The sequence below is a fragment of the Sapajus apella genome, unplaced genomic scaffold (genome assembly GCF_009761245.1).
Source record: "Sapajus apella isolate SASKATOON/1434 unplaced genomic scaffold, GSC_monkey_1.0 scaffold9, whole genome shotgun sequence".
Lineage (NCBI taxonomy): Eukaryota > Metazoa > Chordata > Mammalia > Primates > Cebidae > Sapajus > Sapajus apella.
This window is the reverse complement of record NW_022436949.1, coordinates 44,381,682-44,404,359: the sequence shown is the minus strand read 5'-3', so window position 1 is coordinate 44,404,359 and position 22,678 is coordinate 44,381,682. Positions and strand designations below refer to the sequence as shown.

Sequence of the window (22,678 nt, the reverse complement as noted above, 5' to 3'; positions counted from 1 at the left end):
AAAATTGTAGAGGCTCCTGTTAGCTTTAAAGAAAATCAGGGCTGAAGAAATGGAACTTTCTTCTTCTTTGTTCCTTTCTTTCTTTTCATCTCTACGCTTCTCTCCTTCCTTCTCTCCTTCCTTCCTTCCTTTGATTTCTCTTTCTTCTCTTCTTTCTTTCTGTCACTTTCAGTGGGATCTCACTATGCTGCCTAGGCTGGTCTCAAACTCTTAGACCCAAGAGATTCTCCCAACACACCAGGATTTCAGGGACAAACCACCATGCCTGTTCCAGAAACCTTCTTTTCCTTCCTTCCTTCCTTCCTTCCTTCCTTCCTTCCTTCCTTCCTTCCTTCCTTCCTTCCTTCCTTCCTTCCTTCCTTCTTTCTTTCCTTCCTTCCTTCCTTCCTTCTTTCTTTCTTTCTTTCTTTCTCTCTTTCTTTCTTTCTCTTTCTTTCCTTCCTTCCTTCCTTCCTTCCTTCCTTCCTTCTTTCTTTCTTTTTCTTTTCTTTTTTCTTTCTTTCTTTTTTTTTTTGAGACACTATCTCCCCCTATTGCCCCATCTGGAGTGCAGTGACATGATCCCAGCTTACTGCCACCTCGACCTCCCAGGCTCAAGAATCATTTTCAACAAATGATTCTCCCTCCCACCTCAGCTTCCTGAATAGCTAGAACTACAAGTGTGCACCACCACACATGGCTAATTTCTAATAGAGGCGAGGTCTCACTACGTCTCCCAGGCTGGCCTCAAAACTCCTAAGCTCAAGTGATCCTCCTCCCTGAGCCTCCCAAAGTGCTGAGATTATAGGCATGAGCTACTGTGCCCAACCTCCAGAGCCCTTCTGATATAATCATGTCCTTAGTTCCTAGGATAAGTGTCCATACCGCCTTCTCAAAGACTGAAATAGTCCTCTGAACTCATTCTAATGAATATGATTTTGAAAATATTTTTATATTACTGTTTTCTCTCTCAGGTAAAGGATGGCCTTAATGAGAAGCCAGAAAAAGGAGAAAATGGAATCAGGTATGTATATTTCTTTAAAATTTAAGTTTTATCAGCCTCTTATGGAAGTAATGCATACCCATAATAAAGTCCAAATGTAACAAGGATATAAACTGAGATTATCAGGTTTGTCCCAAGAATGTAAGGCTGGCTCAATATTCTAAAAAGATCAATCTGTGTAACCCATTATCTTAATGAATTAAAGAGGAAAAGCTACATCATCTTATCAATTGATAAAGAAAAAGCACTTGTTAAAATTCAGCATCGATTCATGACAAAAACTCTCAGCAAAGTGGGAATAGAAGGGAACTTCCTTACCCTGAAAAAGAACATCTACAAAAACTCGAGCTAACATACTTCATGGTGAAAGTGTAAAAGCTCTCCACTGAGATCAAGAACAAGGTAAGATTTTTCCACTCTCCCCACTCCTGTTAAACATCCTCTGGTTGCAAGAGCAAAGATATAAGAAAAAAAAGTAAAAGCATCTAGATTGGAAAGGAAGAAATGAAAGTATTTCCAATTGGCTGGGTGTGGTGGCTCATACCTGTAATCCCAGCACTTTGGGAGGCCGAGGCAGCAGATCTCTTGAGCCCAGGAGTTTGAGATAAGCCTAGCTAAAATGGTGAAATCCTGTCTCTACTAAAAATACAAAAATTAGCTGAGTATGGTGGTGTGTGCCTGTAATCCCAGCCACTTGGGAGGTTCAGGTGGGAGGATCACCTGAGCTTGGGGAGGTTGAGGCTGCAGTGAGCCGTGATCCCATCACTGCACTTCAGCCTGGGTGACAGAATGGGACCTTATCTCAAGAAAGAAAGAAAAAGAGAGAGAGAGAGAAATTTCTACTCATAGATGACAATTGTCTATATAGAAAGTCCCCAGGACTCTACCAAAAGCAGCTCATAGAATCAATAAGTTAATATAGAAAATTCACAGGATACAAGGGTAAAAACAAAACAAAAATCCACCACAATTCAATGTACTAGCAATGAAGAGTTGGAATCTGAAATTTTACAACCATTTCATGTATACAGTCTCCTATCTCCCTTCCCCCCGCAAAATATGAAATACTTATAAATCTAACAAAACATGCAGAGTTTCAGTAGTGAAAACCACAAAATTGCTTATGAAAGAAATTAATGAAAAGCTAAATAAATGGAGAGACAGCTGTGTTCATTGATCAGAAGATTTACATAGTAACGATGTCAATCCTCCCCCAAGTTGACCTGTAGGTTTGTTATTGCCATTCCTATCCAAATCATGGGTATCAACAAGCTGCTCCTAAAATTTATATGAAAAGGCAAAGGAACTAAGAATAGCTCAAATAATTTTGAAAAAGAATTCAGTGAGTCACTAGTTTTAAAAACTTACTATAAAATTACAGTAATGAAGACAAAGTAGGCCGGCGCAGTGGCTCACGCCTGTAATCCCAACACTTTGGGAGGCCGAGGCAGGCAGTTCACGAGGTCAAGAGATCAAGACCGTCCTGGCCAACTATGGTGAACCCCCATCTCTACTAAAACTACAGAAATTAGCTGGGCAAGGTGGCATGCACCTATAGTCCCAGCTAATCGGGTGGCTGAGACAGGAGAATTATTTGAACCCAGGAGGAGGAGGTTGCAGTGAGCCAAGATCGTGCCACTGCACTCCAGCCTGGCCATAGAGCGAGACTCCGTCTCAAAAAAAAAAAACAGAAAAAACGGAGACAAAGTGGTATTGGCAAATAATTAGACCCACAGATGAATGAATAATCCAGAAATAGACCCCATCAACTGATTTTTGTCAAAGGTGCAAAAACAGTTCAATGGATTAAGGGAAGTCTTTTCAACAGTGTTGAAACATTTGAACATTCATATGTAAGAAATGAATTTGACCTAAACCTCAGATCTTATGCACAATTCATATATAAAAATTCTGTTAAATTCTTACACATCTTATATGAAAATTAAGTCAAAATACATCATAGATCTATAAGTAAAATATAAAACTATAAAATATATACAAGAAACATAAACTCTTATGACCTTGGGTTCTTGGATATGACCCCAAAAATACAATCTATAGAAGAAAAAACCTGATAGAGTTCACCAAAACTAGAAACATTTGTTCTGTCAATGTCACTTTTTTTTTTTTTTTTTTTTTTGGAGACAGGGTCTTGCTCTGCTGCCAAGGCTGGAGTGTGGTGGTGAGTCACAGCTCACTGCAGCCTCATCTTCCTGGGATCAAGTGATCCTTCTGCCTCATCCTCCCAAGTAGCTGGGACTAAAGGGGCATACCACCACACCCAGCTAATTTTCACTTTTGGTGGAGATGGGGTCTCACTCTGTTGCCCATGCTGGTCTCAAACTCCTGAGCTCAAACAATCCTCCCACCCCTGCCTCCCAAAATGCTGGGTTTACAGGCATGAGCCACTGCACGGGGCCTACACTAAGATTTAAATACAAATGTGAATACATGCACCCAGCCATTGTCACTCTGAAGAGAATGAAAAGATTCACTACAAACTGGGAGAAAATATTTAGAAATCATATATCTGACAAAGAACTTGTATCCAGAATATGTAAAGTACTCTAAAAACTCAATGTAAATAGAATTAGACAGTGTGCAACGTTTTGAGGCTGGCTTCTTTCACCTCAAATTTGTATACTTTAAATTTAATTTTAAATAACCCAATTAAAAAGCAAACGATTTGGACATGTCACCAAAGGAGATAGACACACACGACGAATAAGCACATCAACAATAGCACTGCTCTTAAAGGAACTATAAATTAAGACCACAATGCGTTATCATAACACACCTATCAGGTGGCGGTAATAATTGTTTTTACCCTGCCGATACCAAGTGTTGGTGAGGAGGCAGGGCACCTGGAACTCCTTTGCATTGCTGGTGGGAGGACAAGATGGTGTCGCCCCACTGAAAAACAGTTTGGCAGTTTCTTATAAAGGTAAACACACATTCATTCACCTTGTGACCCAGCCATCCCACTCCTAGATATTTACCCTAGAGAACTGGAAACCTGTGTTCCCGTAAAAACCTGCAGATGAATGTTTATAGAACCTCTATTCACAATCACCAAAGATTGGAAATCACCCAAATGTCCGGGGATGCATAAACATCCACCACTCAGCAAAAAGGGAACAAACTTGATACTCACAGCCATGTGAATGCATTTCAAATGAATTGTGCTTTGAAAGAAGCCAGCCTCAAAAAGTTACATGCTTTTATTTATTAAACATTGAGGGTGTGAGGAGGGGCTGGTCCTGCCCTGGGCTGGAGTTCCGTTTCTCACACCTATGATTGGAGAGGTGGAGAAGGGGAAGGGAGGTCAGCTCACTGGTTCCCTCTGCCGTGGCTCTGTGTTTAAAAGTGGAAATTGTCTTTTTCCCCAGTCCCACTCCCCAAAAAAGTGACATTGACACAACAATGTATAATTCCATTTACATTCCATTCTCAGAAAGCCAAAAACTCCAGGGACACAGAACACATTAGTGGTTGTCATGGGTGAGGAGTGGAGGAAAGGTTTGACAATGGGGTAGCACAATTTTGGGGTCCACGTATTCTGATTGTAACAGTATTTATGAATCAAGATAATGTTAAAATGTATATAGCACTGTACACCCCCCAAAGCCAATTCTTATTAAAGAATAAGAATAAATTGGGGGGAATGAGAGTAGGTCTCCTATTCACCTCAACGTTCAGCCTCAGTCTCCAGTCCCCTGTAGCCACAACTTTGATAATTTCTGATTTTAGCTTTTACTAGTTAGCACTCAAAAGCAAAATAATAGAGACTCAAGTGTATTTTGGGACAATGTCTATTAACTTACTAACATAGGCTGGGCATGGTGGCTCATGCCTGTAATCTCAACACTTTGGGAGGCTAAGGCGGGTGGATCATCTGAGGTGAGGAGTTCAAGATCAGCCTGGTCAACATGGTGAAACCCTTTCTATTAAAAATGCAAAAATTAGGCACGATGTACATGTCTGTAATCCCAGCTACTAGGGAGGCTGAGGCAGTAAAATTGCTTGAACCTGGGAGGTGGAGGCTGCAGTGAGCCAAGACTTTGCCACTGCACTCCAGCCTGGGCAACAGAGTGAGACCCTGTCTCAAAAAAAAAAAAAAAAAAAAAGGAAAACTTACTAATATAAATGGTGGTGAAATGGACTTTCACTTCTCATCTCACCTCCTGTTTGCTTCTCATTGTTAATATTTATTAGATTTATGTTTCTGTGTTTTCCCTGTGCTAGGCTGAGTCTAAATAATAGATCAATAAATAGGATTTACAATATGACCCTATAAAATTTACAATGTAATAAAATTGTGATCAGTCTGCAAGAGAAAATGTTACTTTATATCCTTGAAAATGTGTCCCCCAACTGAAAATGTCTTGAATATCAAGACGCACTGGAACCTCCTATTACACTGGTGAATTGTTCAGCGGAACCCATCTTGATTGCTTTAATTTGACTAAGGCTTTCTTCCACAGCTTCTGGTTTTTTTCCCCTGCAACCCAGTTAGCCTCTTCTTAACAAAAACATAAGCCTTTACCCAGTCTCCAAGGTTACCAGCTTCCTAATTATACTGTTATCCCAGGAATCCACTTTTCCCCCTGAAAAACCAGCTCTTCAGCACATTCTTTGAAAGCTAACAGGAGCGCTGGCTCTGTCATCGTGCTAAACCACTGTCCTGGTAGAATTTTGCACTGTGTGCCAGGGTAATGCCTTTCTTTCTTAGATTCTGTGTCATCTTTCTCAGCCTTCTTTCTAGTTTTGTGGCAGTGTATGGCCAAATATATTGTCACGAGAAGCTATGAGGTAAATTGCAAGTCGTTGCTTGCCTGAAAATGACTTTTTCTGTTCTCACACTTGGCTCATTGGCTGGACACCCATTTTCTTCCGTAACTTTGGAGGCTTGACTTAAAGATTTTAAAAAAAAGAAAGAAAGAATAAAAGCATCTGCCAGTCTTTGTGGTTGATTTCCATTTCTCCTCATGAAGCTTTCAGCATCTTCTTTCTCTTTGGTGTTCCCAAATTTCCCTGCCTTGTAAAAAAACAGGGCTGTACTTGTATTCATCTTGCCAGCGTGAGATTCTTTCAGTTTTTTCTTTTTTTGTTGTTCCTCCATTACTTTCCTTTGTTTCCTTCTGCATGAGCTTCCTAGGGCTGCCACAACCAAATAGCACAGGTTGGATGGCTTATGTACATAGAAATTTATTTTCTCAGGCTGGGTGCAGTGGCTCATACCTGTAATCCCAGTACTTTGGGAGGGCAAGGTGGGCAGATCACTAAGTCAGGAGTTCGAGACCAGCCTGGTCAACATGGTGAAACTCCATCTCTACTAAAAATAGAGAAATTAGCCAGGCATGGTGGTGGGCGCCTGTAATCCCAGCTACTGGGGAGGCTGAGGCAGAAGAATTGTTTGAACCCAGGAGGAAGAGGTTGCAGTGAACTGAGATCACGGCACTGCCCTCCAGCCTGGGCAACAGAGCAAGACTCTATCTCAAAACAAAAGGAAAAGAAAAGAAAGAAAAAGATTTTCTTACACCTCCAGAGGCTGGAAGTATAAGATCAGGATGCCGGCAGGGCTGGTTTCTCCTGTGGCCTCTCTCCTCAGCTTGAAAAGCTCCCCTTCCTTTTAGGTCCTCACACGGCCCTTTCTCTGTGTGTGGCTGTGTCTTAATCGCTTCTTCATATGAGAATACTTATCACGTTGGGTTAAGACCCACCCTAATTACCTTTAAAGAGGTAAACTCTTTAAAAACGTCTCCAAATACAGTCCCACTCTGAGGTGCTAGAGGTTAGGGTTCCAGCCTGTGAATTTGAGAGTGATGCTATTGAGCCCCTCGCCCCTTCTGCCTTTTTGGGATCGTTCCTGTCCCTGACACATGCTCCTACATCACTGCCGTGGCTGATCTGGAAGGAAACACTGATGTGGGGTCACCTGTCCTGTCCTGCTCTTTCTGTCTGATTCTTACCTGGAAACACCTCTGGAGTTTCCCCTTTGCCTCAGAATGTGGTTTTCGTTGCTTTCATTTCTTCAGGAATGTTTCCTAACTTTGAGCAGTTTAGACTGGGGGATCCTTTCCTGTTTTGGTATTGTTAAAGCTCTGTTGTTTTGTTTTGTTTTGAGAGGGAATCTCACTCTGTGGCCCAGGCTGGAGTGCAGTGGCACAATCCCAGCTCACTGCAGCCTCTGCTCCCTGGGTTCAAGTATTTCTCCTGCCTCCGCCTCCCAAGCAGCTAGGATTACAGGCACATGCCACCATGTAGTTTTAGTAGAGACGGAGTTTCACCATGTTGACCAGGCTGATCTTGAACTCCTGACCTCAAGTGATCTCCTTCATTCTCCCACCTCAGCCTCCCAAAATGCTGGTATTACAGGCATGAGCCACCATGCCCAGCCCCACAGCTTCATTTTAAAAAATTGTCTTCAAAGAGATCTTAGAAAAGAAGACAGACCCATGAGATTAGCAGCACTTGACTGCTTTACCCCCAACCGTGCGGCAAAAGATAAACTGGAAGCTTTTTTCCTTTTAATTTAATTGGTAACATCAAATCTTTAATAGATCAAAGGTTTTATTATTTCAGTGATGTCCTAGAGACAACACATTTAAAAAAGGAGAAGTTCTAGAAAACTGGTGTCAGAAAATAATTGAGAAATAGAACAACGGAGAATTTCAGGAAGTCAGGCTTCTGAGCAATATGGGAATTAAAGGAAGAGTATATACTATTTTAAGCAAAATGGAATCCTTTGACTATGTGGTATCAGTAAGTTTGCAAGACTTAAGTGATTACCTTAAAAAGAACCTTTTGAATAAATTGGCAATGCTTCCGTCAAAAATTGGGCCTGGGTAGGGTGCGGTGACTCATGCCTGTAATCCCAGCATCTGGGAAAGCTGAGGCAGGCAGATCACCTGGGGTCAGGAGTTCAAGACTAGCCTGGCCAACATGGTGAAACCCCGCCTCTACTAAAAATACAAAAAAAATTAGCTGGGCATGGTGGTGTGTGCCTGTAATCCTAGCTACTTGGGAAGCTGAAGCAAGAGAATGGCTTGAACCCGGGTCGCGGGGGTTGCAGTGAGCCAAGATCATGCCATTGTACTCCAGCCTGGATGACAGAGTGAGAATTTTGTCTCAAAAAAAATTTTTTTTAATGGGCCTGGCATAGTGGTGCATGCTTTTGGTCCTAGCTACTTAGAAGGCTGAGGCAGGAGCATTACTTGAACTCAGGAGTTTGAGGCCAGCCAGGGCAAAATAGTGAGACCCTGTATCTAAAAAATAAAAAATAATTGGTTGAGAAATTGATAGTGATCTTTCTCATGCATTTTTGAAACATTCTACATTGCTCCATATGTATATGTCCATAAACAACACATTGTTAGGCACATTTTCACACTAAATAAAAAAGTGACTGTCCTGTGTGGATGTCATTCTGCAGTGTCAATCATGTTATCAAATATGTTACTTTAGCATTTAGCCATATTGATATATGCATCTCTTATCCAATCACTTAACCGCTGTATAGTATTCCATTACATGGATATACTGCAATTTATTCATTCCTTTTATTCAAAGACATTTAGGAATACTGATTCTTCCAAACAATGCCAAAATTCACATTCTTACCCGTCTCTTTGTCCACATGTAGGAAGTTTCTCTAGGGCAGTGATTTTTTAAACTTTTTGTCATATTTAATGAAAATATTTTGAGCATGTACCCATTATGTATGAATATGGTATCCTTTACAAATGGTATGTGTAAATCATGCCAAATTAATATCTGCTTCATAAATAATACAAAAAATAAACATAAAGAGGATGAGAAAACTTTTTTGATCAAAATTTTACAAATATTTTTATTCATTAGTAGTACAGAAATCATTAGTGTAGATAAGGTGGTTGAAATATGCTTTGTTCATTTCTAAAAATCTTTTTTTTTTTTGAGACGGAGTTTCACTCTTGTTACCCAGGCTGGAGTGCAATGGCGCGATCTCGGCTCACCGCGACCTCCGCCTCCTGGGTTCAGGCAATTCTCCTGCCTCAGCCTCCTGAGTAGCTGGGATTACAGGCACGCGCCACCATGCCCAGCTAATTTTTTGTAGTTTTAGTAGAGACGGGGTTTCACCGTGTTAACCAGGATGGTCTCGATCTCTTGACCTCGAGATCCACCCACCTCGGCCTCCCAAAGTGCTGGGATTACAGGCATGAGCCACCGCGCCCGGCTCTAAAAATCTTAATATAAGATTTGAAAACAGCTATGCAAAGACCTGGCTTTAGGTTCAGTTCATTTCAACCCTTGTTTTTCATGACTGTCATCTTGAAAAAGATACTTCAAGAAGGGAGTATCAGTGGGACATAATTGACCAAAATTTGATTTTTTGAAAAACAAAACTTCATTTATGCATTGTGAAGCTTTCAACCAGTGGTGCTAGGACCCACTGGATATTCACATGCAAAAGACTGAAATTGATCCTCTCCACAAAAATTAACTCAATGGATCAAAGACTTAAATCCTGAAAGGTTTAGGGGGTGAGCAGTTTGTGAGGGCGGCCCCCTGGGGAGATGCCTGGTCTTCTGTCACTGTGGGAAGCTGGCTTACCGTGAGGCTGTGACTCAGGGTTGTAAAATTACAGCCATCTGAGAACAGAAGGAAGCCAGTATTGTGTGGCTGTTCCAAAGCTTGGCTTTCTCTTTGACATAGTGACTTTGGGGTCCTGAAGTTCTACTTTCTTTCACATAACCAAAACAATGAAATTTATAGAAGACCAAAACACAAGAGACAAAAGGAAAAAATGACTTGGGCTTTATAAAAATTGAAAACTTTTGTCCTGCAAAAGATGTCATCAAGAATTGAAAGAACAACCCACAGAATGAGATAAAATACTTACAAATCATATATCTGATAAGGGACAGAATATATAAAGAACTCTCACAACTCAGTACTAAAAAGACAACCCAATTTTTAAAATGGGCACAGAATTTGAATAGATATTTCTTCAAAGAAGATATCCAAATGGCCAACAAGCACATGAAAACATGCTCAAAGTTGTTAGTGTTTAGGGAAATGTGAGTTAAAACCATGATGAGATACCACTGCATACCTTCTAGGTTCTGAGCAAAAAGGTAGACAGTGGGCCGGGCATGGTGGCTCACACCTGTGACCCCAGCACTGGGAGGCCAAGTTGGGCCGATCACCTGAGGCCAGGAGTTTGAGATCAGCCTGGCCAACATGGTGAAACTAAAATACGCCATCTCTATTAAAAATACAAAAATTAGCTGGACATGGTGGCAGGTGCCTGTAATCCCAGCTACTCAGGAGGCTGAGGCAGGAGAATCACTTGAACCTGGAAGGCAGATGTTGCAGTGAGCTGAGACTATGCCATGGCACTCCAGCCAGGGCAACAAGAGTGAAACTCCATCTCAAAAAAAAAAAAAAAAAAGATAGACAATAACAAGTGTTGTTAAGGATGTGGTTAAACTGGAAGCCTTGGCTGGGCACAGTGGCTCATGCCTGTAATCCCAGCACTTTGGGAGGCCGAAGCCGGCTGATTGCTTGAACCCAGGAGTTCAAGACCAGCCTGAGCAATATGGCAAAACCCTGTCCCTACCAAAAAATTACAAAAATTAGCCAGGTGTGTTGGTGTGTCCCAGCTACTCAAGAAACAGGTGGGAGGATCACCTGAGTCCCGGGAGGTTGAGGCTGCTGTGAGCCATGATGGTGCCACTGTACTCCAGCCTGGGCAACACAGTGAGACTCTGTCTCAAAAAAAAAAAAAAAAAAAAAAAAAAAAAAAAATTAGAACCCTTATTCACTGCTGGTGGAAATCTAAAATGGTACAGCCACCTTGAAAAACAGTTCTTTGAAATGCTAAACATAGAGTTTTACTCTATAACTCAGCAGTTTCACTCCTAAGTATATAACCATGTTGACCAAAGTTAAGACTGTTGAGGCAGAAGTAATTTGATTTATTGGAAGCCAAATGTGAGGATCAACCTGGAAAGAGACACCAGCAAAGTAGGGCATGTCCCAGAGTCTACTGAGAGTTGGAAGGCTCTTACAGGAAGGTTTAGGAAGGCTGGGTGTGGTGGCTCACGCCTGTAATCCCAGCACTTTGGAAGGTGGAGGCAGGAGAATCACTTGAGGCCAGGAGTTCGAGACCAACCTGGGCAATAAAACGAAACTCCCTCTCTACAAAAATAAGAATTAAAAAATGAGCCAGGCACTCCTGCAGTCCTAACTACTTAGGAGGCTGAGGTGAGAGGATTGCTTAAGCCCAGGAGTTCAAGGCTGCAGTGAGCCATGATTGCACCGCTGCACTCCAGCCTGGGTGACAGAGTGAGGCCCTATCTTAAAAGACAGAAAAAAAAGGTATTAAGAGAAGGAGCCTCCTCAAATTAGAGCTTTCCATTTTCATTGGAGGTTATAATACAGAAGTTAGGATCACTGGATACAGGAGACAGCATACGGGCTAAAATGTTTTGGCACAGGACAATCAGTAAAACACTGTGACTCAGAAGCAAATCAGCGTCCTTTTCAGTATTAGTGAGTTATGTATTAATCAGTACATCAACATGGTAAGATTGGAGGAACTCATGATAAGACTGTTTACTCAGGGACAGGATATAAGCCATGCGTTGTGAGACCTTCCCCAGGTGGTTAATTTGGAAGCCTGCCAAATGTGATATGTGAGTTGTCACCCAGAAGAGATGAGAACATGTCCACACAAAAACTTGTGCATTTACGTTCATTGCAACATTACTCACAATAGACAAAACATGCAAACAAATCCAGTGCCCATCAGCTGAGAATATGTGGTCTATCCATACGATGGAATGTTAGTCATAAAAAGGAATGAAGCACAGATACATGCCACAATATGAACGAATGTGAACGTCAGTATGCTAAGAGAGAAGCTGGTCACAGAGACCTGCACTGAATGACTCCATTGAAATGAAGCGGCAGGCAGAGCCCTAGAGACAGAAAGCAGATGCGAGGCTACCAGAGGTCCGGGGAGGAAAGAGTGGGAATGTTGAGACATGTTCAGATGCGCACATCCTTACCACTGTGTCACAGTTGCCTCCAGCGTTCCGTGCCGAGGCGTGTAAAGCCTGCACTGTCTGTGTGTGTGTAAGTGTCCACTATGAAGTTCCCATCACCACAGAGTCACCTCCTGACGCATTTCTCAACAGAACTGGTCCCCATCAAGTGACTCCTGACTGTGTTTTCCTTTTTTTTTTTTTTTTTGGCGAGACTGAGTCTCGCACTATCACTCAGGCTGAAGTGCGATGGCACAATCTCAGCTCACTGCAACCTCCGCCCGCTGGGTTCATGCAATTCTCCTGCCTCAGCCTCCTGAGTAGCTAGGATGACAGGCGCACACAACCTCACACCCAGCTAATGTTTTGTATTTTTAGTAGAGACAGGGTTTCACTATGTTGGCCAGGCTGGTCTTGAACTCCTGACCTCATGATCCACCCACCTGGGCCTCCCGTAGTGCTGGGATTACAGATGTGAGCCACCACGCCCAGCCATGTTTTCATTTCTTGTTGCATCAGCCCTAAGACATATGCCAGGCAGCTCGTCATCCTCTGGCCTTAGGGATGGGTTTCATTCCGAGTCTGTGGCTGATAACTTATAAAGCCAGGCCTCAGCCCCAAAGGTCTGCTTCCTAGACTCATACTCTGCCCACTCTCTCTTTCGTGTGGATGATCTTCATCTTTGATAAAAGCAGCTCTTACAGCCTAGAGCAGTGTGAACTCTAGCTAAGCCGCATGTGGATCTGTCTCAGGCTCCATTTTCTATATGAATCTCCTGTCAAATGACACCAAGTAGAAGGCCTCAGGACTTCAGGACCTGAGTTTAATTCATAGAAATTTTCTCCCAGCACCTAGAGTTTGACCAGTATTATTTATTGCCACAGAGCTGATAAACTTGGCCTCCTATTTGAGGGATGGAAAGGTGAACTTGTTCCTTACGCTGCTGAGGTGTACACTAGTGTGACTTACTGTTCTTTGCACTGGACACTCCGCCATAGGTCTTCACTCAACACGTTTGGCAGGAAAAAAATCAACTGGTCTTGTTTTGGGCAGCACCCGCCTGGTCACTAGGGTTGTAAGAGAGTTCCAGGGCCGTCTGTAGCCTGGAACAGCCATGGAAGGGGTCTGTCATCAGCCATCCGTGCTGTTCCCCCTCCGTATGGTCCAAGGCAAACAACTCACATGCTTTTGTATGAAGCATAGCCTCATGGGACTTTGTAGAGACAGGAAGCCTTGGGCCTGGAAGCCAGTCTTATTGGGTATTCCGTTCAAACCTGTATTGTAGCAGGATGCCGACCACTGTCACTCCAGGACCACACAGGCCTCCACCCTCTGAGGGGATTCCTTAAAGCTATCTCTAAGCCAAGTGTAGTGACTCATACCCATAATCCCAGTGCTTTGGGAGGCTGAGGAGGGAGGCTACCTCGAGGCCAGGAGCTTGAGACTAGCCTGGACAACACAGCAAGACCCTCATCTCTACAAAAATAAAAATCAGCCAGGCATGGTGGCACATACCTGTAGTCTCAGCTACTCAGGAGGCTAAGGTGGGAGGATCACTTTAGACCAAGAGTTCGAGGCTGGATTGAACTATCATTGTATCACTGCACTCTAGCTTGGGCAACAGAGCAAGACCTCATCTCTAAAAAAGGCTAAAACAATGTCTCTTGTTACTGGGTTGGCCCCTTTCTTCCTCTCTAATCCCAGGCGCCCTTCCCTACCTGAGGATCCTAGATGTAGGAAGTAGGTGGGCTTTCCTCCTCAATCCCCCAGAGAAAGGGGATGTCTTTCTTTTAGGAACTAGGCAGCATCTGGTTTTGGTCTTTAACTCCTCGAGCTCTAAAGTTTCTGGCTGGGCACGGTGGCTTATACCTGTAATCCCAGCACTTTAAGAGGCTGAGGCAGGTGGATCACCTGAGGTCAGGAGTTCGAAACCAGCCTGGCCAACATGGTGAAACCTTGTCTCTACTAAAAACACAAAAATGAGGTGGGCATGGTGGCACATGCCTGTAATCCCAACTACTCAGGAGGCTGAGGCAGGAGAATTGCTTGAACCCAGAAGGCAGAGGTTGCAGTGAGCCAAGATCCCACCACTGTACTCCAGCCTGGGTGACAGAGAGAGACTCTCTCTCAAAAATAAATAAATAAATAAAGTTTTTGAAGCGAGGAATACAAGGGCATGGCTATCTTCTTGAAGGGAAGAGGCCAGTACCTACTTCAGGCCCTGCTTAATATCCTAACATATTGAACTAGGTTGGATTTACAAAATACTTAGAGTAGTACTTAGCACATATAAACACTCTGTTAAATACATTCTTTTACGTGTGTTCTTATGAGTGGGTGAGCAGGATAAACCTAAGGTTGTTCACTTTCTGTCTTTATTCTCTAGAAATCTTCTGGAAACATTTTAAACTTCCCCAAAATAGGGAGTATTGCTTAACTTCAAGTGCATGCACTGTGACCTAGGATGTATTATTCTGCAGTTCAGTTACAAGACAGATGTTTTTCTGTTTCAGATTTGTAAATACTTATAATGAGCTCATCACCATCACCATGAGTGGGAAAGTTTTTGCAAATATCAGCAGCTATAATGCCAGCAAGTATCAGTTCTTTCCTTCTGGCAGGTAAGTACCTAGACTGAATGCTTCACTCCGAAGTTCAAGGATTTTTCTTTAAAAAATATATTGAAACTTTTAATGCCAAGAATGTTAACCAATATTTTCTCTCTTTTGATAGAAAAGGCTACACAATAAACTCAACAGAGATTCCATCACAGTGTCAAACTAATTTCGATACCCCCTACCTTGAATTCGGAAGTGCTTATACCTATGTAATCCAAAAGAAGGTTAGTAACTCGTTTCATTGTATCAGGATGTCTGCTCAAACTTGATTGATAGGAAGGCTCCCAAACACTTAGAACACATTGATGATTGAACTAGAGTGATATTAGGATCTGTATTTTAAATGGGCTTAGAATTAATTCACTTGGCTAATTCTTTAACTATTGTTGACTTAATCAATAGAAGGAATCTAAACAGATTGACTTCCCCTGGATGACAGTTTATACTAACCAATGTCTGGTGCTTCCTTGTAGACTATTAACATGGACTTAAGGAACTCATAGTTCAAAGAGAGGGCAGTGTTTTCAAATGACTTCCAACCTACTCTTTTATCTAAAAGGAAAATGCTAGTGACCTTATCTTCAAATCCATCACAAGTGTCAAATGCAGTGTTGCCTTACATTTAAAGTGTGTATGTACTTGATAAATCACATGATGTAACCCTACAAGGTCAATCTCAGTTTACGTGTTTGAACAATGTTTATTTTAGAAGCGATCTTGACTTTCATTTCTTCTTCTGCCTTTGCCTTACTGCCTCAGAATGACGGCTGCCCCGAAGTGAAGATGTTTGAAGATATTGCAGCCAACACGGTTAACATGGCTCTGCAAATCCCGCAGTATTTTCTTCTCACCTGTGGCGAAGTGGTCTTCTCTGTCACGGGACTGGAATTCTCCTATTCTCAGGTTTCTTGTTTGTTGCATTTACTACCCATCTGCTGTACCCCTGCTTGCAGAAAATGCTGATAGGACTTAATGTAAATCTGGAATAACTGTGTGTTTTTAGTTTTTAAAAAGTCTAGAAAGCATTATGGTATCTTCCATAGAGTGAGGTCTCTGAAATCACCAAGTGTCGTCTTTACTAAATAAGAATTATTACTGGGCCTGGCGAGGTGGCTCAAGCCTGTAATCCCAGCACTTTGGGAGGCCAAGGTGGTCGGATCACCTGAGGTTGGGAGTTTGAGACCAGCCAGGCCAACATGGAGAAACCCCATCTCTACTAAAAATACAAAATTTTCCAGGCATGCTGGTGCATGCCTGTAATCCCAGCTGCTTGGGAGGCTGAGGCAGGAGAATCACTTGAACCCAGGAGGCGGAGGTTGCAGTAAGCTGAGATCTCACCATTTTAGTCTAGTTTGAGCAACAAGAGTGAAACTCCATCTCAGAAAAGAAAAAAAAAGAATTATTACCGGCCAGGCACAGTGGCTCATGCCTGTAATCCCAGCACTTTGGGAGGCTGAGGTGGGTAGATCATCTGAGGTCTGGAGTTCAAGACCATCTTACCCAACAGGGTGAAACGTCATCTCTACTACAAATGCCAAAAGTAGCCAGGCATGGAGGCAGGTGCCTGTAATCCAAGCTACTCTGGAGGCTGAGACAGGAGAATCTCTTGAACCCAGAGGGGCAGAGGTTGTGAGCTGAGATCACGCCATTGCACTCTAGCCTGGGCAACAAAAGCAAAACTCTGTCTCAAAAAAAAAAAAAAAAAAAAAAGAATTATTACTCTGTTCAGCTTTGCAAGAGCATGTGTTCCTATGTGTCTGTAGCCTCACAGTCATACACTAGACATTTAGTGTCCTTATTTATTACTCACTGCTACCAGGGTTATGAAGGTCAGGAGATTCTCCATTCTGAAACAACCAAATGTAACCAATCATTCATAATACAGCTCAATTACACATGTGTGTCCTCATGATAGGTTTGGTTGAGATCTCTATAGCTCCCAGTAAACATACCAAATAAGGTCTAGAGCTTTAAAAATAAAGAACATTAGCTGGGCACGGTAGAGGATGCTTGTGGTCCCAGCTGCTTGGGAGGCTGAGGCAAGAGGATTGCCTAAACCCAGGAGTCCGAGGCAGCAGTGAGCTGTGATGACACTACTGCACTCCAACATGGGCAACAGAGCAAGACCCTGTCTCAAAAACAAAGTTAAAAAGTATTGCTTTTAAGTGTGTTAGTCAGGTTTTATTAACCAAGTTAGAGCTGAATTTTTGAACTGTGTTGTCAAAACTATAGTTACAGGCATATAACCATATGTGCCTCATACCACCCATTTTTATAGTAAAGAGGCCAAGATGAGCTGGAAAATCCCTTTCTGTGATAATCTCACAGTCTCATAAAGGAGATAACTGTGATACAGGTGACAGGTGTTTGAAGAGAGATTTTGGAGATGTGGCAGGAAAGCCACAGAAGGGCAAGCTGGCAGCCCAGAGAGCAGCCTGTGTTTGAGGGGGGACCGTGCCAGGCTGGGTGGCTTTGCTTGGAAGCTCTCCTGTAGAAACAGGATCAGCTCATCTGTAGATGTGCCCGTGTAATTAACACATCTTTGCAAGGATGTGGAGCGTGAAACACAAGGATTCCTGTCTGCTCGTCTGTGCGTGTTTGGGTGTCTTGTTACCCAAGAGATGATCCTTTTCACATTGAGGCCACCTGATTTTTCAGGTGCATTGTTAGGGTGGCCTGCTTAACGAAATGCTCATTGGTGAGTTGTGTTCTCCTGCTCGGAGGGCGAGACCTAGAGTGGGACTGACTTTGCTTTGCTTCCTCAGGCTCCTTCCAACATGAAGTCCGTGCTTCAGGCGGGATGGCTCCTGACGGTGGCTGTCGGCAACATCATCGTGCTCATCGTGGCGGGGGCCGGCCAGTTCAGCAAACAGGTACGGGGTGGGAGAGGAGATTGGCATACCTCTGTCTTCCTATTCATGGGCATCGTGGTGGCCCTCCCTAGCCATCTGTCTAGTCTGTGTGGTCATCTGGGCTAATGGCTGGATTCAACCGCCAGACCAGCCAGACAGGACTGTTCGCAAATAACCTTATGGCAAAGTGTCTGCTGATTCTGCTTGTTTCCACTTGGTGTTAACGCAGCTGGAAATTGACAACCAAAATAGCTGGAATGGATTAACTTGCAGTCGCCCTTATGTGGTTTTCTATCAAGGGAAACATTTCTCCTAGCTTCAGTGAATGTGGCTTAATAGCTGCAAAGCAGACACATGTTATCCTGAAACTTTTTTTTTTTTTTTTTTTTGAGATGGAGTCTCACTTTGTCACCAGGGTGGAATGCAGTGGCACGATCTCGGTTCACTGCAACCTCCACTTCCTGGGTTCAAGTGATTCCCCTGCCTCAGCCTCCTGAGTAGTTAGGACTACAGGCACACACCACCACGCCTGGCTATTTTTTTGTATTTTAGTAGAGAGGGGGTTTCACCATGGCCAGGATGGCCTCGATCTCCTAACCTCATGATCCCCCTGCCTCGGCCTCCCGAAGTGCTGGGAGTACAGGCGTGAGCCACCGCGCCCGGCCATCCTGCAACTTTCAGACTTTAACTTTCACCTGAAGTTAAACCCATCCTGGAGACGGTTATCATTTTTCCAGCTGAAATTAAACGAGGGCTTTACTGCTACTTAAACGCTTTCCTTCTGTGCTGTGACATGTCTACCTCATAAGGGAGCCGTTAGCCCATCTCATGACTTCCTGCACCAGGTCCCATCAGCGGATGTGCTAATGTCGTGTGCTTGTGAGCTGCAGGTGTTTCCAAGAGGGAACATGGCGCTCTTAACTTGCTGGAGTTCAGCACATTCATCTCCCCTCGTGGGTACTGCTCGGTGTTCTCTGGATCTCCATCCTTCCAGAGTCCAGCCATGTCTTAAGGCTTGGGTTTTTCAGAAATGTTCTCTTATCCCCCCAAAGTCTGTTGTTTCTGTACCCCAGTGCTGTTGAAAACATGTTGTCTATGTTAGCATCTATCTATCTTGGGCATTCAAGAAAAGCTGGCCTTACTGTATGTGTATTGGTTGCCTACCAATTTTCTATGATTTAATTTCAAAACACACTCCATAGGCATATAAGCAAGAAAATGTACACACCAGATATTCATCAATATGACCTGTATTATTTTTGTTCTTTTTCCTGCTACAACTCTGATTTCTTCAAAGTGGGCTGAATACGTTCTATTTGCCGCGTTGCTTCTGGTCGTCTGTGTAATTTTTGCCATCATGGCTCGATTCTATACTTACATCAATCCAGCAGAGATTGAAGCTCAATTTGATGAGGACGAAAAGAAAAAGAGCCTGGGAAAGAGTAACCCATATTTCATGTCAGAAGCCAACTCACAGACACAGATGTAAAGGTCAGGAAGCAAGTGGAGGATGGCCTGGGCCCGCATACACCCCGACCTCTGGCTCCAGGTGGCAGGACATTCCACTGGATGTCCCCTGGCAGGGAAGACTTCAGATTTGGGAACTAAACCACGAACGCTATTTTCCAAGCAGCCAGCAATGAATCTACAACTCTGGAAGAAGTCTTTTGTTTGAAAGGCTTAACTAAGCCACATATCCACACACTGTCTTATAACACTGAGCGCACACCCTGCGTATGTCATCTTCCCTATCATACAAATGATGTTATTTTGGACTAGCTTAATTTTGAAAGAGTAACCAAGTTTCCTGTTCCATATTGTTGATGTTCTTATGAAAACTATTTTAAAGGAGACAGGAACCAAGGCTGAAAGTGAACGTACAGGTTTGCAAATGGCATGTGATAAGGACAAGCTGATATTAACTGACAGCTGTACCTTTGGGTTTTTGTTGCTTTGTTTTTCTAGTCCTCAGCTCTGTTTAAATTATGTGTAACTCAAAAGACCACTCAGGTGAAGGCCAGTAATAATTTTTTGAAGTTTCAGTGGTGTGAAATAAATTTCTGTTCTTAAGCATAAGTGTTCATGTATCTTCGGGTAGGGTAAGAAATCTTTAACATAGTCTCTGATGATAAAAGCAGCACTTGCTCATTAAAATTTCTTCCTGGTCCTATTTTCGCCAGGGATGACTGATTGATTGATTGATCCTATTTCCCCAGGGATGATTGATTAATTGATTGACAGACAAATAAAGGTAGGTAGGTAGATAGATGGATGATAGATAGGTAGGTAGGTAGGTAGATAGATAGATAGATAGATAGATCCTGTTTCCCCAGGGATGATTGATTGATGATAGATAGATAGATAGATAGATAGATAGATAGAAGATAGATAGATAGATTTATTTCCCCAGGGATGATTGATAGACAAACAGATAAAAGTAGGTAGATGATAGATGATAGATAGATAGACAAATAGATATAGGTAGGTAGGTAGATGATAGACAAAGGTCGGTAGAAGATGGATAGATGAACGGATAGATAGATAAAGGTAGGTAGGTAGACAAACAGACAAATAGATAAAAATAGATAGGTAGGTAGGTAGACAAAGAAAGGTATGTAGATAGAAGACAGAGACAGAGACAGCTAAAGGTAGGTAGGTAGGGAGACAGATAGATAGATGATAGATAATCAGAAAAAGGTAGATAGGTAGAAGATAGATAATAGAGAAACATAAAGGTAGGTAGGTAGATAATAGATAGACAGATGATAGATAGATAGATCGATGATAGATGATTGATAGATAGATCGATGATAGATGATAGATAGATAGATAGGAAGGAGAGACTTATATTACTAGGCCCTTCTATGTGCATATTTGTGTACCATCTCCTAGTGTTTTTCTCAACACTCACATTTTCTGCTAGTGTAAAGTTTCTTCTAAAACACTGTAAATCCCTCATGCTTCATTTATCCTATAGATGTGTGTCATTTAGCCATCCTAGGTATCAGGTCCAGAATGAGTCTACCTTGGCACTCCTACACAAACAAGTCACAGTTCTTAGACAAACTAGTGCACAACTCTGAAGACCGAAATCGGTTCCTGGATTAGCAAGAAGAGCTCGCCTCTGGCCTCTCAAATGCTTTTATGCAAGCTTGTCGTGGTACTGTGGGGGCTGCCCTGAAGGGAGACTCAAAGTCCAGAGTGAGAAACACAGTGTGACTACCAAGCCTTACTTAACACCTTTTCTAGCCTTGGGATCAAGTCCTAATTCCTTAGTTAGGAACCATGAGACTCATTTTCCCCTGGACACACTCCCTTTCTCTCCATGTGCTCTGATCCTGCCAGCATTGAGCTGCTGCTCCTTCCTGGAACGCATCACGTTCTCATTCCCAAGTCAAAAGCCAAGAAAAAGAAGACCAAGACAGTTATTCTCTACCCACCACCCCCAGCCCTCCACCTGGCTAAGTCCTCTTCCTTTCCATGCCACGTCCTCCGAGAGTTTCCCTGTCCTCCCTCCCGTCCATGCCAGGTAGTGGTCCTGCTCTGAGCTCCCAGAATGCACCTTACCATCTTCAAATTGCACGGACCTCAGTGGATCGTAACTCTCTAGCTTTTCCTAGGCCAGAAGCTCTTGTGTATATCTTGGTCACTGTTCAATCTCCAAAACATAGTAATCCTCTGTTTTTTGTTTAATTTTTAATTTGCATTTTTTAGAGACAAGGTCTCACTGTGTTATCCAGGCTAGAGTGCAGAGGCATGATCATAACTCACTGGAACCTTGAACTCCTAGGTTCAAAGGATCCTCCCGCCTCAACCTCCCAAGTAGCTAGGACTACGGGCTTGTGCCACCTCACCCAGCTAAGTTTTTAATTGCTTTGTAGAGGCAGGGTCTCACTGTGTTGCTCAGGCTGGTCTCCAACTCCTGGACCCAAGACCTTCCAAAGTGCTGGGATTACAGGCATATGCCACCACACCCAGCCCTCATGCTAATTCTTACAGTTGCTGTGTAACTTTGGGCAAGTTTTGATCTTTTTAATCTCATTTCCTCTTCTATGAAATAAAGAGAATACCAGACAGACAATGTGAGGCCTTAAAAATCCTTTGTTTGGCTGGATCCAGGGGCTCATGCCTATAATTCCAGCACTTTGGGAGGCTCAGGCAGGTGGACCACTTGAGGTCAGGAATTTGACACCAACCTGGTCAACATGGTGAAACCCCATCTCCACTGAAAATACAAAAATTAGCTGGGCCTGATGGCGCATGCCTGTAATCCCAGCTACTCGGGGAGGCTGAGGCAGGAGAATCGCTTGAAACCAGGAGGCAGAGGTTGCAGTGAGCCATATCATGCCATTGCACTGCAGCCTGGGAGACAGAGCGAGACTCTGTCTCAAAAAAAACGCCTTTGTTTAAGGGCGACTGGTACACAAGAGGCTTTCATATATTTGAATGAAGGCTGCTGTCATGCTCTTCAAGTCTGATATTAACACATAGCGTGCTTTGGATGTGGGTAACAAACATGTAGCTTTGCATATGGGTGGAGATGATGCCTACAGGCTCTTCTTCAACGCTTGAAGGACATGCAGACAGCGCAGAGGGGAGCTTGGGCACTTTGCCCATCAGGGTTGACTTTTCAAAGTAATCCTCCCTCTGGCTGTCATTTGACCACTTCTTCCAAGTATAATCAAGACTGACAGGGGCCGACGTGGGTGCCCTCTTTGCAAGGCCTCATGCAATTGCAAATGTCATGGATGGGGGTGGGGGAGGGAAAGCGGAGGCCACAGCGGTAACCTCTGCTCCTATGCACTTTCCCTGCAACTAATTTTCTGTGTGTTTTATGCCTTTCCCTAAATTCCATGCCGACGAATGTATAACCAAAATAGCACATTGACTTGACCATTGTCTGACTCTTGATATACAATTCAGCATGGGCTGGGGGGAACTGAAGAGGCCCATGGGATGGAAATGCTTTAATTGGACATAGTAGGACTTCATATCTTACTCCTAAAAGCCAGCATACCTTGAGAAGTGTTTACAATGCGTGCATGAGGAGTTGTCTTGTTGGCCTGTTCTTATTTTGTTTCCATGTGGTCCACAATTTTGTTTTTGTTATTGTTGTTGTTTAGAGGGAGTCTCACTCTGTCGCCCAGGCTGGAGTGCAGTGGCATGATCTCGGCTCACTGCAACCTCTGCCTT

The 22,678-nt window shown here is 43.1% G+C and overlaps 1 protein-coding gene across 1 annotated transcript in view; it reads left to right on the top strand.

Moving 5' to 3' along the window:
* Positions 1–19,561, top strand: part of SLC15A1 (solute carrier family 15 member 1) — a 64,324-nt gene extending 44,763 nt beyond the window's left edge. Inside the window, exons 18-23 of the mRNA XM_032277532.1 lie at positions 954–1,003; positions 14,529–14,636; positions 14,749–14,857; positions 15,393–15,536; positions 17,399–17,506; positions 18,783–19,561. Of these exons, the coding sequence (XP_032133423.1) occupies positions 954–1,003; positions 14,529–14,636; positions 14,749–14,857; positions 15,393–15,536; positions 17,399–17,506; positions 18,783–18,974 (711 nt within the window). The 3' untranslated portion in view covers positions 18,975–19,561. The remainder of the gene's footprint in view (positions 1–953; positions 1,004–14,528; positions 14,637–14,748; positions 14,858–15,392; positions 15,537–17,398; positions 17,507–18,782) is intronic.
* The last annotated feature ends 3,117 nt before the right edge of the window (positions 19,562–22,678 follow it).